Source organism: Halichoerus grypus, chromosome 1 (genome assembly GCF_964656455.1).
Source record: "Halichoerus grypus chromosome 1, mHalGry1.hap1.1, whole genome shotgun sequence".
NCBI classification, from domain to species: Eukaryota; Metazoa; Chordata; class Mammalia; order Carnivora; family Phocidae; genus Halichoerus; species Halichoerus grypus.
The window spans coordinates 27,736,808-27,755,800 of NC_135712.1; the positions used below are offsets into that span (position 1 = coordinate 27,736,808).

Sequence of the window (18,993 nt, forward strand, 5' to 3'; positions counted from 1 at the left end):
CATCAAAAATGAATATTTTTCTTTATGTTAATGTGGTGAATGACAGTAATTATTTAAGGGAATCAATCTAAAGTAATTAAGTTTTAAATGGGACCAAACATTAATCAAAGACACTATGAAATCAACTTAAAATTGACTAGATTTATAAATTAAAAAAGACAATGTGTTGGGATGCCTGGGCTCAGATGGTTAAGCGTCTGCCTTCAGCTTGGGTCATGATCCCAGGGTCCTGGGATGGAGTCCCATATTGGGCTCCTTGCTAAGCAGGGAGGCTGCTTCTCCCTCTGCCTGCCGCTCCCCCTGCTTGTGTGCTCGCTCACTCGCTCGCTCTCTCTGACAAATAAGTAAATAAAACCTTTAAAAAAAAAAGACAATGTATAAAGTTAAATTTAAAAGTCTGAAGAAATACTAGGTGTCTGAATTGGTAAATTAAAAAAAAAGTATTAATTTTAAAGCCAAAGTTAACACAAAGAGAAATTTGTATACAAAAATTACTATAAGCATTTTATGAGTGTGCATGCATGCTCTCTCTCACATGTACAACACTGTCCAATAATGACAAATGTATATGGCATACAATGATTAAAAGCAGGTTTGCAACTTCCTCCCCAAAATATCTGACGAGGCAAAGAAAAAATACAGCATGGCTTCAGTGACCATAACAGCATTTAAGAATGCAGGTTCTGTTAAATTAAAAAAGGTTGTGTTAACAAGCTATAATCTGCTAGCTGTGAAATAATCTGCTAGCTGTGAAAACTTTAGGCAGGTTACTTTACCCTCTCTATGCCTTATTCTCTCCTGTGCTCAGCTGTGCTGAATGATTAGTGAACTACAGAATTCCTCAATCTATAGTTCAACCTCTCAAAGGGCCCATTACCTCATATTCCTCCAAGTTTACTTCTTCAGGTTTTATCATTTCAAGTTTGGCTTGAGCAACTTTCATTATGTTGTGACACCTTCAAATAAAAGAAATGCATTCCTAAATCAAAAGCAAAATTCATAAAAACTGAAAAATACGTGACACAAAACTAAACTACCCAACACATATGTAAATAAAATCCATTGTCATTAAGCAATACTTTTTTGAGGAAGCAACTCCCAAATAACCTTAATCGAAAATGTTTTCTGGATCAATGTTGGATAGTTACAAAGTACATAAAGAAGACAGCATCAATGATTCTAACTCAAATTTACCATGTTATATTTACATATGGCTTTTAAATTACATTCTATCAATACATACTGCACAAGTAAAAAATGAAATGTGTTTTTTTATAATGTGTATCTATTAAGCAAGCTTAAGAAACATTAAATCTCATTTTCCCCTTTCAAATGGCATTATTCATAAAAAGCAAAAAAGGAATTCAAAATGTGCCTATCATTTCAGGTAACAGAGACATTCTTATGCATAGAATCATTGTTAAAGAAATCTCTGCAGAATATATTTAGTTATCACATGGATCTTACTCTTTCAAGTATAAGAGAAATTAGACTATCAAAACAAATTGACCAGTTTGCAGTCCCCAGGACAAAAACTGCAAGAGTGAAAAGTCAGCATGATTACCCCATGAATATTTTCCCCAAATTCAATAGCATATGTTCATTGGAATACAGTGTACCAGCAACCCAAATAATAAGGGTCATAATCTGTCATATTTCTGAGCTCTTTGTGGTGGTTATATGTAAAATAAGTGATGCTCCTACTACTAATAATAAAGTAGTAATAGCTAACATTCACTGAGCACTTTATTGTCTATCAAATACTGTTCAAGCCATTTACTTGTATTATTTCACTTAATCTGAAATTTCACAGCAGACACATGGTAAAGCAGGAATTTAATCCTGAATGCTTTGTTTTCCACATATTCTCCTCTGCTATACGTATTTTTAATTCAGTATTTTTGAGATATTCATGAAAAGATAATCATTTATTTCAGAATTAAAATGGACTACAATGAACTCCAAGATAACATAAATGTCTCTGTACTCTAAAATAATGTCCAATACTTGGATCTTTACCCAAGGCCTAAATTTTTTTAATGGTATTCATTCTAACTAGGTTATATTTTAATTTTCTAGTATTAGTAAAAAAAAAAAATTCTAGGGATTTTATACAAATTTCTATGGGAAAACATTTTTGGGTAAACCAAAACATAGTAGATCCTTAAACAACATGGGTTTTGAGGGTGCACTTACAAACAGATTTTTTACAGTATTGTGTTTTTTCTTTCTTATGATTTTAATAACATTTTCCTTTCTTTAGCTTACTTTATGGTAAGAATACAGTATATAATACACATACAAAATATATGTTAATCAACTGTTTATATTATCAGTAAAGCTTCCAGTCAACGGTAGGTTATTAGCAGTTAAGTTTTGGGGGAGTCAAAAATTATACACTTTATGTGCAGATTTTTGACTGCACAGAGAGTCACTCCCCTAATCTCCGCATTGTTCAAAGGTGAACTGTAATTTAACCATTTTAAGGCTTCTCTTGATATCAGAGGGCATTAAATTGTTTTATTTGTGTATACATTTAAATACTTTTCTCTAGTGATTCTCAAACATATTTTGTATGCCATCACTTGTGGGAGGTGCTACCATCATTTAGCAGGTAGAGGTCAGGAACATTGCTAAATATCCTACAAGTTATAGGATAGCCCCCCACAATAAAGAACTATCTGACTCAAATATACATACTGCAGAGATTGAGAAATTCTTTATTTCTCTAAAATACTGAGTCCCCAAAGGGCAGTGATTATATTCTTCCGTAAATCTTTATGTTGCTTAGCTCAGTACCTTAGTCAATTAAATAAAATATACTAAAACAATCTAAATTATTTTCAGCTCAAACTTCTAAAGTCATGACTATAAACTCCAAAGAAATTACAAAGCAACTGTTCAAATTAAGTGAAGTCAATTTTTGTGCTATATTTACTGAAACAGGTCTTTGTGTAGATATAAAATAAACATTAAAAAACTGCATAGAAAGCTATTTTAAAAAGATAATTTGAGCATTTGAGTTCAATATTTCACATTTTTAAATTACCTTTCATCAAAACTCAAGTTTCTATCTCCAAATTGTTCTAGCAATGTTTTCTCAATGATTTTCTTTGGTGCTTGGTTCTGGATAAAATAGACCACTACATGATGTAAACGATAATCTGTTTCTGGTGGGGTATCTTCTTGGGCCAATTTAACCAATCTTGAATATTCCAACTTAATTGCCTAGAAAATGTAACAAATGCCAATTTTAGTTAATTGTAATAATTAAAATCCTTCAATATTACAGCTTTAATTATTCTTGTGTTCAAATATATTTTCTTTTAAAGTGTTACAAAGAAGGTAGTACATCTAAAAATACTGTCCCATATTCTACAGTTTAAAAGTATTTTCTAAAACTGACAATATGTGTACTTCCTTATCCCTTCACTGTAATAATGTTTTTTTTGTTTTCATGTAGAGAAGTATTAAACTAAACAATACACCTAAGTGCACTATGTGAGTAATTTTGTAAAACTTATCAGTCTGGTCAGTCTACTCAGAAGCATCCTAAGACTGTGATACTCAGTATCCCTTCTCCTATGCTTTCCAGTATCAGTTTCATGTATATCTTGAATATCCCAAATTTTAGGGTTGACATACAGCTTCCTGGAATGCCCATATCTGAAAGAAAATGACTTGTTCTTATATGTATAATAATACCACTATAATTACTTAGCTGAAGAGTCTAAAAATAAAGAATGAAAAAGTAAGCCCTGAGACTCTAGTTACTGCAGACTGAATTCCTTGTTGCTTCAAAAATATTTGAAATTTATTCGTGTAATAATTAATGATTATCACTATTATCACCTTATGCTTGAACTTCCTTTTTTTAAATAAACAGAACACCTCAGAATTTATAATTAATTATAACAGGAAATAATACTGACATGTTTCTACACATGAGCAAACCATTTGGAAAATACTGGCGCATACAGAAATAAATGTAGGGTTATATATCAAATACTGCTGTATACAAGAAACCTATATGATTAAAAATAATACTTTTTACAATATTCATTTATATTGGACTTATATCTAAATCCTAGCTTTATTAACCGTAAAACATTATGGGGCCACGTTCAAAATAAGTTACAAAAAAATCAATTCTATTAGAAAGTTGTTGTTTTTTTTTTAAAGTATGCCTTTCTTAAGCAATTCTTGACCATCCAGATACTATGCTATATTTTATAGAAGGGAGAAAATGTAACTGACAAATATTAAGTAAAACATTCTAGTTATACATTCTTATATATCATTAAAGGGAAGGCTAGTAAGTCCTTTCTATATAACTTAGCATTATAAATGGAATTATTACTTTATAGCTAAAATAAACTGTGTTCTTTTTTGTTGTTGTTATACATGCTGTGGTTAAAAGTAGCCAGGAAAGGGGCGCCTGGGTGGCTCAGTTGGTTAAGCGACTGCCTTAGGCTCAGGTCATGATCCTGGAGTCCCGGGATAGAGTCCCACATCGGGCTCCCTGCTCGGCAGGGAGTCTGCTTCTCCCTCTGACCTTCCCCCCCTCTCATGCTCTCTCTCTCTAATAAATAAATAAATAAATCTTTAAAAAAAAAAATAGCCAGGAAAACTATATTTTGACATGTAGGATTATTAAGGCTCACTTCAATGCAAACCTAACTAGCACACATAGGCTTAGATTAGAACTATAAAATCTTCTCATTTTCCCAATTTGAAAAAAAAAGGGGGTACATATTCATTTAATAACCAAACTATACTGAATTTGAGAATATAAAACAAAAACAATCAATAACTGTTCTTCCTTATTATATAGAGAGACAATGACTGTCATAAATTATTCCAAGTTCTTTTGAATATTTAAGTATTTCAGGTATCATGCTTTTGGCCAAAATTAGTATGACCAAAATAAATTCGTATTGAGTCTCTTAAAGTAATATTATAGGTTTAGAGATAAGGAATTATAACACTAAATGCTTACATATTTTTTTACCTACGTTCAAAATAGAGACACTATATTTTTCGTAAAGAGCAAATAGATTTCTATTAGCAAGCTAGAATACATATCCCTCTTTTATTCTAAAATTATGTTTATCTCTTAATTTTGTTCTATTTAAGATTCTCCCAATTTACACAAGTAAATGCCAAAGTTAAAATCTATAGATATTTAAACCAGTAGAGGTAAAAAGGCACATTTAAATTTCTACAATTAATTTTTCAAACACACAAAAAACACTTTTTACCAGCACAAATTATTTTTTATAATTATCAATTATTTTTATTTATGAACTTACTTCTAAAAAAGTTTTCTGATGTTTAAATATACTGCAATCATATCTATTCCTTCAAAATTTCAACAGATGTTCCATGCCAGTATATTTAGCAGAGTTCTTCACTATTTATCATTATGAGTAAAGTTAACACTGCTGAGTTGTCAAATTTGATTCAGACTACTTCCTCAGAATCCTGCCCTAGAATTATTCTTGTCCTTTCCATACTTTGGCTGCCTATGAAGGTAATTATTTAAGTTAACTACCACAGATACTGCAATGAAACCATCAAACATTTACAAAATGAAATGGAATACTGGTCATTAGGTGACAGAACTGCTTTGCAATTAATTTTTAAAAAGTCTCTTTCACCAGACCTTTAACATGGTCCAGTAATCAGGCCCAAAGTTATCTATTCAGTCTTATTTCCTATGACTCTTCAACAAAGACTTCCTTCCACTTAGGTCAGGCTTGTCTCCCCACAGATGCACATGCGCCCTTGTTTCTTAAGTTCTCTAAATGCATGATGTCCTTTCTTGTTTGTTCCTCATCTATCTATAGATGACCCATTCAATAAGTCTAGTTTTCTTTCTCTTTTGAAATCTTCAGTTGCAAAGATCCAAATGACTACTACCTAGACTTTACCTGTCTAAATCATATTATAAGATCATACTCTAAATGTATAATTTTTACAGACTTTATTTTGCTGTAACTATATACATACATCAGAAGATACCAAATATATAAACATACAATATATTCTGAAGGCAGAAAAATCTAAGGGAAAATCAGACCAAGATTCAGAAAGCTAGGCATACCATTTATTAACCGTGATATAAAACAAGGCACAAAGTTCTCCAAGTCTCAATGCTCTTACCTCTGAAATATGGTTAGCTGACTTCACAGAGAGTGTGTATGTATGTGTGAGTGTGCATATAAATTAAATGTTTATAGACTATTTTTAAAAAACTGACAGTGTACCAAAAGATGGAAGAAAATCTACTTCAAATTCCAGGGGATTGTAATCATATAGGCTATATGATTTGACCACAACGCAATACATACAGGAATTAAAAATAAAGACAACTCCCAAACTAAGCTCTTAGGACTTAAAATAATACTGCCTTAAATTATTCTTGGGCCAAAGGAATCGAAATTATATTAATATTGGAATCATAAGATATCAAAACCTATAGGACATAGCCAGACTGGCAGTCAAAGGAAAATTCAAATTTAACCAGTATAGAAAAAGTACTGTTCAAGAAGCGGGGGGGGGAGGGGGTGGGGTGGGGTGAGAGGGGAGAGGAGAGAAAATAAACTAAAGGTAGAAGAAATAAAATAATGTGGCAATTAGATAAAAAGTCAAAAGCTTTTCTTTCCAAAAAGCTGATGGAAAACCAAAGTATGGGAGAACACTCTCCACCACATGTAAGGTGACAATACCAAAAATACTAAAACAAACAAACAAAAAGCTCTAAAATTTGTTTTAAAAAAATAATACATATAACTTTATGCCAATAAACTACAAATTTTTAATTAAACAGATGATCATCTAGGAAAATATAAATTACCTGAATTGCTTTAAAAGGTAGAAAAACTACCAAGTTCTTGAAGAGACCCAGTAAAGCTACATAAGAACTGAAAAGGTTGCCCAAGATCTGTACCCGATAAAGGAATCAGGCCAACATTGTTTTAGAACTGCTGTTACGTCAAATCTTCAAGGACAAAATGATTTCTCTATCTACACTACTCCAAAGCCTGAGAAAAGGGAAAATCTCCTTAATGATTACAAAAGGCCAGCATAATCTGAATATAAAATATTGACAAATATAAAAAAGGAAATTGGAGATCAATTTATCTATGAACACAGATGCTAACTTCATCCATTTTTGATAAACTACATTGTGTACAAAAAGAATATATAAAAACAGACAATGTTTACAATGTTTAAAAAAGGAGGGGTCAATGTTAAAATCTTTACATTCTAAGGATTAAGGATTACAAAGAAATCTGTTCACATCTCAAACAGATACATTAGAATATTTCTAAATTCCAACACCAATCAGTTTTGAAGAAACTCTTTTAACTATGAATTTGAGAAAGTGTTTTTAAATTTGTAAAGGAAAACCTATTTAAAAAAAAAACAATGCTATACATCATACTTGAAAATAAAACACTAGAGACAAATCCATTAAAATCAGAAAGCAAAGGAGCTTATTACTAAAATTATTTTCATATTTAACTATATTCTGAAAAATATGGTTAACATAATAAAAACAGAAATGAAATAAAAAGTCTAATGGAAATTATCCCAATTATGAGATAATTATTGGGAGCCAATGTACTGAAATAATGACAAGAATCAACTAAAAAATTATTAGAAAACATAAGAGCCCAATAAGGTAACTGGATACAATATAAATAAACAAAATTAATTAGCTCTCCCACTAACTACCCTACCAATAACTTGGTAGAAAAAGTAGGGGTAAGTGACTCAATTCATAAAAACAAATCTATTTTATACGTTATTATATCTGTGACTGAGCTGGTGACTCTTCCTAAAAAAGAGGTTAAACCTTAGCAAGTCCACTTACCCAGATATAAGTTTCATTCTCCAATTTATCTTCTTATCAGTGAAAACCAACATTTCATCACATGGTTTACCAGTAGCAAACATATATAACATTTTAAAAATTGATCTAATCACAATACATATGGAAGTCCATTTTTAGAAATAGGCAGAGTTGAAAATCTTCTCATAACCAAAAAGCTAATATAAAATAAACCCAATAAAGACATTTTTGGTAATGCAACAGAAGATATATAAATATGTCTACATTACCATAGTATACTATAATTACATATAATTATGTATAATAAAATAAATGTTAAAAATAAAAATTAAGAATATACTATATCTAATTTAGGCAAACAGTAAGACAGAAGCAGCTATCATATGTTAGTTACCATGTTATGTATATATTTTGTGAATTAATACTGCATGTTGAGATAATGATTGGAATCAACGGCCAAGAAAACAGAACACGTTTAAATAGGCCAATCACTGTAGAAGGAACAAAAAAAAAAATTATCAAAAAATCTACAACCAAAAAAGGGGCTAGGCTCATATGGTTTTACAAGTTCTAACTTACTCTTATAGAATAGATAATTCCTATGTAAACTACATCAGAGTATAAGAAAAACAGAAAAGCTTTCACTTACTAAAGCTAACATAAGCATAAAATCAAACCTGATGAAGATAGCACAAAAAAGAAAAATATAATACATTTTTAATAATAGAGAATGTAGAAAACCCAAATAAAATGCTACTGAGTAAATAGTGTGTACATATGAATTCATAAAAATAAAAATTTACTAAGAAAAGTGCTTTAAGAAACTACTGCAGAAAACTTACAACACCTTGGGTCAAAGAAGTTTCATTATAGCAATGAAACTCCAGAATCCAGAAAGGAGCAGAAAGATTTGAAAGCACAATGTTTTTATAAACTTCTTTATGAAAAAAAGGTATCATAAACTAACTCAAACAGAAATGGCAGACTGGGAAAAAACAGGACATACATCCATAAAGAGAGTAATACATAATAAATGAATACTAAATGCCTTCACTTTAAGAATGCCCACAATATATTTCTGAGTGATATAAGTTACAAAGTAATATGAATAGTAAAATTTAAAAATGAAAAAAAATTCTCTATATATGTATGATTGTATAAACAAAAGGAAAAAATAAGAAAGGTTACACAGTGATAACAGTGGTTACACAGGTCAGTGGCAGAATGCATTATTAGTTTTAATTTAGACACCTATATACTACTGAATGATTGCATTGTTTACATATTATTTTTGTTATTTACATGACAAATTTTCTAAAACTATATATTATCAGCTAGAATTTCCCAAATGCAAATCATTTACCTATACCAAAAATACACATTAATTATAAACAATTGATAATATTTACATAAGAACATATATATGTGTGTATGGTGTGTGTGTGTGTGTATATATATATATATGTGTATATATATCCCTCAATTACAGATAGGTGAAAATAAATACACATGGACATAAACTTCAGAGATTTGCTGCTGCCTCAAAATCAGAGGGTAAACTGAAAAAGAGAAATACATGAAATATGGAAAATACATAAAAGACAAGATGCAAAGGGCATCCCCAGGTAATGGTGAATAAAGATCCCAAGATATTAGTTATATACTGGGGATAAAAGAAAATCAATGCAGACTGAAGCAGGTTACAAAGCTCTGGAATAGACTTACAGAAGATGTCTATTCCAGAAGGAATCTATTCCAGAAGAAATTTCCCCAAGAAGGTAAAATTGACAACAGAATATGAGGAGACTTAAACAACTTGCAGAGAGTTTAGAAGCACATCAGTAATACATACAGAAAACTAAGTAAACCAAAAAATAAAACAACTCCAAGGAACATGAAAACTGAGGGGGGGGGGGGGGTCAAAGTAATAATGTTTATGACTCAGCTCAATCCTGAGTAGCATACATAGAAATAGTAATACAAACAGAATTCTGATTTAATCCAAATGACAAAATTTTACACATGTGCATCCGTGTGCGCGCGCGTTTGTGTGTGTGTGTGTGTGTGTGTGTGTGTGTGTGTGTGTGTGTGTAGATAGATGGAAGGGTGGAAACTATGCGGGGGAGCAGGGACAGGAGAAGGAGAGCTCATTGTTTACATCCCCTAGCAAGGAATTCAACAGGAAATGTGTAAACTAAGAACCACAAAAACTCAAGCATTCTGTGTTTACTTAAAGATAAGGAATTCATGCCAAAAGGATTAGATAAAATAACTGGAAGCTGTTACCACAGCGGGGGGTGGGGGGGGTGGGGGGGTGGGTGTACTGTTGTTTGTAGTGTATATAATTAGCTGGCTCTTTACAATATATGCAGGTATTAATCTAAAAAACGTGAAATTCCCAATCCAACATAAAGATATCCAACTTGAAAAAAAAAAAAATGACAATGTCACTATAAATGACAGATAATTTTCCCATGAGAAATAGATAAAAACTTTAGAAGACATACATTCATCATGTGTATTTTAAGAAAAGAAAATGCAGACCACTGGAAATAAGGTTAACAGAGTTTTGTTTTGTTTTTTTGTTTTTTCAATAACAGCAGTTTTTCAACCTTTCTTAACTTAATAGGGTGATCAACTCATCCTGGGACCAGTATGTTTAGCACTTAAAATCCTGTATTCCAGAAAACCCCTCAGTCCTGGGCACACCAAGATGGCTGGTCACTCTGATTCTAACAAGTTCAAAAGTGTTTTATTAATATAAGGCTACTATGCACAAGGCCTTTTTTTGTACTACAGAAGGAAAAGAAATAGTGAAAATAAGCAGCTTTTTGAAGATTGATTTGGATGAGGGCAGAATATAGAATATTAAGGGAAAATTTTAGATTTTTAAGGTCAAGAAAGGGAGCATACAGCTTATTGTAGTGAACTGTACCTCAATAAAGCCTTTTTGTTTTCTTAGGGAAAAAAAAAAAGACTAAAAAGGGTGCTAAGTGAAAACAACTTGAAGTTTTTGGTAAATCAAAATAAAAAGACAAAACATAACAGTGCTTTCATCTTTCAAAAATGTAAAACCAATAATACTGTAACTAAAATATTGTAAAGATCTGGTATTAGATGATGTGGAGAACAAAGGCAAAAGAAAAAAAAATTAAATTTCCTTACAACTTACAGCCCACTCATTGACAAGCCCTTGAGACAAGCAGCATGACCTTCCCTCTAGGAACTCAACTGCCTTGATGTTAATACTTTACTCAGGGCTAAGGCAACCTTATCTTCACATTAGCCTGATCTCCAGGATCCTGTAAGTCTCCTTTAATATATAAAAATTCCTTTGGAAACTTCCTTTATCTCTAACCCCCATCCGCCACCAAAATATATGTTAGCAATCATCCTCCAAGCATATCCGTCCTCTGATATACATCTGAAGGGTCTCATGACTAAGGTTTTACTAGATGGTGATAATTGATCTTTTCCAAACAACAGCTAGCCCCTCAAGGTCCTGGACACCTGGCTTCTAAATTCCTTAGAGACTTGCTCTATCCCTAACCACCTCCCAACTTGAAAGTATACAATGGGCCACTCCTCATGACCCCAGTGCAGCTCTTTCTGCCCACGGGTCCAGTCCCAGTGCTTTAATAAAACCATTTTTCTGCACCAAATACGTCTCAAGAATTCTTTCTTGACCGTTTGCTCCCCTGATCCCCAACATTTTCACATCATTAGAGGGGAAAAAAGATTTGGTCATGGAATAATACAACTGCTTGATGGTCTCACACATTTCTTGAAACGACTAGGATATTAAAAATTAAGTCAGGAGAAAACGTAAGTGAATAAGAAACATAAAAATAAATGAACAAATCATTTTTGAAACAACCAAGTGAAGAAAGCAGTTTAGAATCAAATGATAGTGAAATTTCTTAAAAAATATTGTAATATTGACGAATAGTATTACCAATGAGAAGAAAATAAAATATACCAGAAGCAATTACTCAGTTCATATTTTCACCCATCAATACTTTTTATTCCTTTCAAATAAAAACACAATTCAAATTTCTGCTAACAACCCAAAGGTACACTATTAGGGTAACTCTGGTAAAATGTTTTGTTTTTTGTTGAATTATCTGGGTTACCAAAAAAAAAAAAAAATCATTCTTATATGCCTAAAAGAAACCCTCAGAACATCAGGTGGCCGTGGCTAAGATAGGAAAAGAGAAATTATATAACCAAATTTAATTCAAGGACATAAAATATTTTAAGAAGTTCATTTAAAAACATTAAAAACTTAAATGAAAATGTTAATTGTACCTTAAAGAACCCTGCTTCAGGGCCACACCTGTCATATACATTCCTGGATTTACCTATCGCCATGATAATACCTTGCATGTTCGGTGTCATCATGATCTGCCACAAGGAATTTAAAGTAAGAGTTTTTGAATGAATGGGTAACATAAAAAAATATATATCAAAAACCAAAATAATATATTGACATGCAAGTTAAAAGTCCTTTGTTTTTCACTACTTATAAATTAATCATTGTATATTTTATGGCAAATATGATCCAATATGCATGTAAGTATCTTTCAAAATCATCCATACAGGGCCACAGCTAGCTCCAGATGGTGCCTTTGTGCAAATTGCAAAAAGGCATCCTCTCTGAACTGAAGAATTCTAAAAAGGCACCTCCCTCTTGACAAACAAATCAAAAAGTGCTGCTCTCTGAGAACCACTTAGAACAAGCAACACTTTTTAATTTAAAAAGTGCCTCTTCTTTAAGGTTTGAGGAGCTCAGCATGAGCTCCATTTCACCTCCGCTTTGGCCTGCTGGCTGGGCTCCCTTGCACAACAGTACAACCTGAACATCTATGAGCTGCAGCCCTGTATCCATATGACTTAAAGTTCCCAGGTACATGCACTGTTAAACTGTCACTCCAATTACAAAAACAAAACAAAATGCATCTCTGCCAATAGCATAAGCATTTGCACAAAAGACAGTGTTAAATGATTAATCACAATTCTAAATTTTAAAATGCCAGAAGGCTTACCCTAAAACAAGCACTGAGGTGCTTGGTCAATAAATGAACATTTTTATTAAAAAATGCCAGTTTCCATAATTTTCAAGCAGCAACATGGTAATGAAATAGTTAACTGGAACAATGTACTGCTATTAAATATCAAATACTTAAATATTTCTTTGTTTTCAAAGAAATTTCAAAATATTTCAAACAAATATTTCTTTGTTTTCAGCTTATCATTCTTAGCTGTTCGCATTTTAAAATACCTGCAAAATGAAACCACTCAAAGCACTATGAAGTTATTGTATTAGAGCAATCAAGAGATTGCATCCATCACCTCTGATTCACTGAACCTATCATCCAAATTTTGATTATACACTGACAGTCACAATATACCTAACATCTGCTTCAGAAAATTCATCTCACCAGTTCCTATCTCATAAACCAGCTTCTTATTCTCCTTATGGCCCATGTTTTCTTACATTGGACAGTAATCTTTATGTCTTTGTGACACCTCTGGTTTCGGTGATTAACTCTTATATAATCACTTAATTGTAATTTTGAAATAAGTCTGAAAAAAAGTTACTTGGAAAAAACTAATATATATTAAATTCTCATCCATGCCAGTAAAAACTAACAAATGACAGAATTCAAGGTCTTCTAGGGATTACTATTCAGAAACAGCTTTACTGGCCCTCTCTCAAATATAAGAAAGATCCAATGTAAGAGTCTTAAGAAAAAAGTGCAAAAGGGCAATAGCACATTTTTATCTGGATTCTCAAGAACAGTGTATAAAGCACTGGAAGGCATTCAATAATGATGAATCGCTCAATTCACATTCACATGGAGGTTGCAGAAGCAAAAATATCCAACATCTATTTGCAATCAGGCTGTAGGATTTTTTGGCAGGAAATAGTAGGCAAAGTATTATAATACATAATTCAAGTAAAACAGGAAAAAATTATTTTTAAATGTTCAAATTTTTTGCTATTTAATTAAACAACCCTTATTGTAATCTATCAACCTGAGAATAAACTGATCATATATCTACATAAAAGAATTAACTCTAGAAACATTATTCTTTTGACAAATTCCATAGCTTTCTACTTAAGTTTTCATTTGAATTTCAAAGTTCTGTTAGCAGTTGGTAAGGTAATTTCAGACCATAGGTGGCCAAGCTGTATGTTATGCAGCAATACACACAAATGTGAAGGCGCACGCATGCCCGAAGTACGTGTATTAAATAGCCAAAGATAAGTAGGAATAGTGTAGAGGTCTACAATAAAGGTACCTCGTCATCATAACCCCCCTCCTTTGACTCAATCATGAATTTCCCTACATGGGGAATCGCCACCTCTACAACTTGCTGGTTAGAAGGTGGTTGGCTTGTGGTATTTTCAGGTTTCTGCAGGAAAAAAATTATTAGTATGAACATTAGAAAAGAGAACAATGGAAGTACCAAGTATAAAGGACAGAGATTCCTGAGTCTTTATAAAAAATATCTGCACTTGCTTAGTATGAAATGAAACCACCTAAAACCAACATCAGAAGTGAATGCATTAATCAAGTAATAACATAAGACATGTAACTTTCCTTTTACAACTCAACCACTAAATTTTCTTTTTTTCCCACTAAGCATTTTGGACACCAAATCCTTAAAAATAATAAACACTGGAGTTGCATTTCCTACTGCTGAGGTTATTTTTTTTTTAATTCTAATAATTCCATAAATCCTTTCTTGATAACTCCATCAAAATACACATGACCTCATCTGAACCCATGACAGTTTGCAGGTTTTCCTTCTTATGATTTTACCTTTCTATCCTTTCTAATAAATTAATAGTATATCCAATTTATATCCATACTCTATTGTGTTTAACTCACTCTGTACAGCCTATGAGTCTTGTATGATGTATTGTACAATGTATTTATATATGTGTCTGATGAATTCTTGCTTCTGAAAAAGATGGTGGAAAGTGACATCCCTTTTTAACAATTCAATGAGATTTCTTTCTATTTATCCTTTTCTTTGATAACAAACTCTATGAATTTCCCTACTCCACTAATAGAGTAGAAGCCAGTATGAAATCCAAGAAAGTCTACTCAAAGATACTAATATGGTTCATCCAAAATTCTGTCCAGATTTCACAAAGATCTTATACTACTGAATAAATTTATAATTAGCATATTCACTATTTACCTATAAACAAATTTCGCAAGTACTTAGGTGCTTGAAAGCAGCTTGTTTAAGTAATTTCAATTTGCAGCTTTAGTTTTCTGAAGCAAAAGATAAACTTTTGACATAAAATTTAAATAAAAGCAATTAAAGGGGTTTTATTTCAATTTGAAATATAAGTAAATTCTGGAGATGAGAACATTTTATGACTTTCCAGAAGTACATACACAAAAAGAGTTTAAACAATAAAACAAAACTAATGGCCAAGACTGACACTGTCCCTTTTAAAAGAAATGCTACTTTTAAACATAACGTATTTAGAAAAGGTTTCCTTATTTTGAGTCCTCAACTTTTCAAGAGGAAATAACCAACCTGCAAGGTTGTTGTGATCACGAGAGATAATATTCAGCTAATCCAATATCTCATATATACTAGCTGTTCTATAATAAGTATTACCAGTATTATAATACTGTTATGCTACTTTAAAGTGCTTGTATTTGAATAGAATAACCCAATATTACTAGCATACATACCTAGAGAGATATGCTTATTATCCCATGACAACTAAGTATTTTAAATCCTTCTAGCATATGAAAGAAGAGTAAATGTGTTTGATCTCTATCCACAATAGTGAAATTTGATCAGGTAAATTAGGAGATCTGTCTAGACCTTGTGGTGAAACACTTCTCACAATCAAATCAATCTAAAACAATATTATCTTAAGAAGAGAGAATATAAATTTAAGTAGCAACTGGGAAACTGATCAGTATCAGCATAATGATCCTTATGAAACAATATATGGCCTTTGAAAAAAAAAGTTGCACTTAGGAAAAAATAATGTTTAAGAAACATTTTCAGTTACCACAGAAGAGTTTCAACAGCATTTTACTGACAAGTTATATGCGTGCAAGTTGAAAAACCAAAGAAACTTTGGGTGAATGTAATAATTCTGTTGTATCATTCATCAAGTTTAGATATCCTAAGGTACCACAAAAATTTTCCGTATAAAGACTTTGAGGGCTCATTAAAGTAAAGTACATGTGTATCTATCTTTCTCTATTATTGTCAGGTCCTATATAAACACCTTAACAACAGCTAAACCTGAAAGGAGTTAATAAGTGTTTCAGTTAATAAATGTTCCCAAAATAATTAAAATACAAAGATTTTTATTAATTGCCTGAAATCCATTAAGTGGACTGTTTTAAAAAGTGTTTTTTCATGAAAGGGCGATTAGAAAGCTATATAACTGCAACCACCTTGACCCCCTACCTTTTAATCTAGTAATTCAACTATAGAGAATCTATTCTAAAGAAATAAATTGGAATATGGAGAAAATTTAATTTCTAACAGCCTATTTATAATAATATAAAAGTAGAAGCAAATATACAGTGGGGGAATGGGTACGTAAATAAGAATTTAATCACTCAATGGAATAATACTCAACCATTAAATGTTTTTCACAGAGAATTTTTAACACGGGGAAAATAGTTATGTCACAATGTTAAATGATTAAAGAAGAAAAGGCATATATAAACAAAATTGTATATGCAGAAATACCTCAGCTACAAAAATAAATCCCAAACCTGTACATAAAAATAAGAATGGAAAAAAAAATACCAACATATTACGTGATTAGAGCTTTGAGTAGTGGGACTACACATGATTCCTTCTTGAAGTATACTTTTTTTGTATTTTTCAAATTTTAAAATATTTCATTTAAAATTAAAGACATTCTTCTAAACAGTAAGCTTTTTATACGTTTAGAGACTATCTCTCTATGACTATGCTTCCAGGAATTCTTAAGCTAAGGTTGGAACTTAATATATTGTATATTTGTGAAATGGTTTGTATTTAAGTAACAAAAAGAAACTAACAGCTGCTTAGTACCTGTACTACATGCTCAGTACCTTCAAAAAAATAACCTTAATCCCACAATGATCTCCATTTTATGTAAAAGCAAACTAATGTTTAGAAAAATTAAGCACCTTATTCAAGTTTGCATAGCTAGTGAGAAATAAAACCAGTATTAAAAAACCCAAGACTATCTAATCCCAAAGTCTGAACACTCTTTTCATGTATGCGATTTAGTTTCTAAGGTATATCTTTAAGTGAGAAAAACCAGTATGTGGTTATGATCCTAAGCAACTAATCAGGAGACCAAGAACAGGCTGCTTCAGATAGCCGTGATTAACATATTCTTAGACGTGTTGCAGGATTTATACAAACAACTCGGGCCAACTGTTAGTGCTACTCCAGCAGATATGCCAAATGGAAAAATATTTACGCTAGCTGTCTATCATATTCTCTCAATGTCATCCTCCTTTCTCAAATAAAGGTGAAGCAGTAGATTGTAGGCTTATAAGATGATACTCATATTATATATATAATATATATTAGTTATATTATTATATATAAAAATACATTTAAGTGATGGTTTCTGCAAATTTATGTTATACATGATTAGCCAAACTAAAAAAATCATGTTTCTATATTAAGCTAAATAATACCTTTGGCTTTCTGATTACAGTTAAAATGATGATACTTATTAACCATAAGGTAGGCTTTAACAAATAAAATTCCTAATTAGCAAACGGTCAAGCAAATTACATTTTCAGATCAGGCAAAAATATTTCTCCCTTGTATCTACTTCTCTGCCCTTTGTACCTCCCTAGGTTTTCCTCTTCTACCACACCCCAAGAACTTAGACATCTCAGATCCATTACAAGAAGCATTTTCCAGGAATGCTTTAGAGTTGAATTAGCAGGGGTTCATCTCAAGCTCATTAGAATCTCCAGGACATTTGCAAAATTTGGAATAATAAAAAAAAAAAACCCTATATTAAAACATCTTTTATAGTAAAATGATAATAATCAAAATTTTTCACATAGGAAATGAAATAAAGTGATTTGTGATTATTTCATTCATCAAAACATAACAGAATACCTCATTAACTGAACATTTTAGTTAATCAAGGTCCTATCATATTAAAGACCTTATTGCAATTAGCAGGTTATTGTTAAGATTAAGTTCACTAAGCAGAAAACTGTGTTGAAAAACTGTATGTCCTGGGGGCCTGGGTGGCTCAGTAGTTAAGCATCTTTGGCTCAGGTTGTGATCCTAGGGTCCTAGGTAGAGTCCTGTATGGGGCTCCCTGCTCCACAGGGAGTCTGCTTCTCCCTCTGCCCCTCCTCCCACTCGTTCTCTCAATCTCTCTCTCTCTCAAATAAATAAATTTTAAAAAAAGAAAAAGAAAAACTGAATGTCCTGTTCCCTTTAGTTCTCTAGGATGGTAGTCTTCAAATACTAAAATTAACCATCAAGAAACCTGCATTACAGCGGCTTGTGTTCACTAATAAAAAAATAAGTTAACTACAGCAACTGAATGTTTTTGTAGTATGAAATTTGTGAAATAACATCTCTCAGAAGGTCATATGCACTGAAAACACAGTACAATACCAATGTACTCAATTTATTGCTATACAAAGACACAACTGAGAGCTACAACACAGGTGGGTTATAATGACAATTCTGTTTGGACACTCTACTGAAATATGCATAAACCACTTTGCAAGATCACATTTATCCTGCTAATAATACTTGAACCTAGAATTTCTAATATTTTACTTTTAAACATATTCCATGGAACAATGAAAATTATTACCTTATATTTCCAACTATTCCAATGTAATTAGACTAAAGATAGAGGAAAGGGGTGAGGGAAAAAGAAATAATGCTAAATTTTATACTTCTCTTTTTAAGTTCCAAATCAAATGATCACTTTAGTCTATGATTATGATTCTTCCTCATTCTCTAACAGGAAGACCGAAATTTATTTTTAAAAAGAAGCATTTAGGGGCACCTGGGTGGCTCAGTCAGTTAAGCAGCCAACTCGTGATTTTGGCTCACGTCATGATCCCAAGACCCTGGGATTGAGCCCTAAA

At 31.9% G+C, this 18,993-nt stretch overlaps 1 protein-coding gene across 5 annotated transcripts in view; it reads right to left on the reverse strand.

The window, feature by feature from the left end:
- USP25 (ubiquitin specific peptidase 25) overlaps positions 1-18,993 on the reverse strand; it is a 129,209-nt gene that overhangs the window by 8,757 nt on the left and 101,459 nt on the right. For 3 of the 5 annotated variants that reach the window (XM_036108964.2, XM_078057520.1, XM_078057707.1), the window contains 4 exons: positions 14,168-14,281; positions 12,170-12,265; positions 3,050-3,228; positions 878-956 (listed from right to left, as the gene is read on the reverse strand). In XM_036108964.2, coding sequence (XP_035964857.1) covers positions 878-956; positions 3,050-3,228; positions 12,170-12,265; positions 14,168-14,281 — 468 coding nt within the window. The remainder of the gene's footprint in view (positions 1-877; positions 957-3,049; positions 3,229-12,169; positions 12,266-14,167; positions 14,282-18,993) is intronic. The other 2 variants (XM_078057598.1, XM_078057639.1) reach the window with 2 other exon arrangements.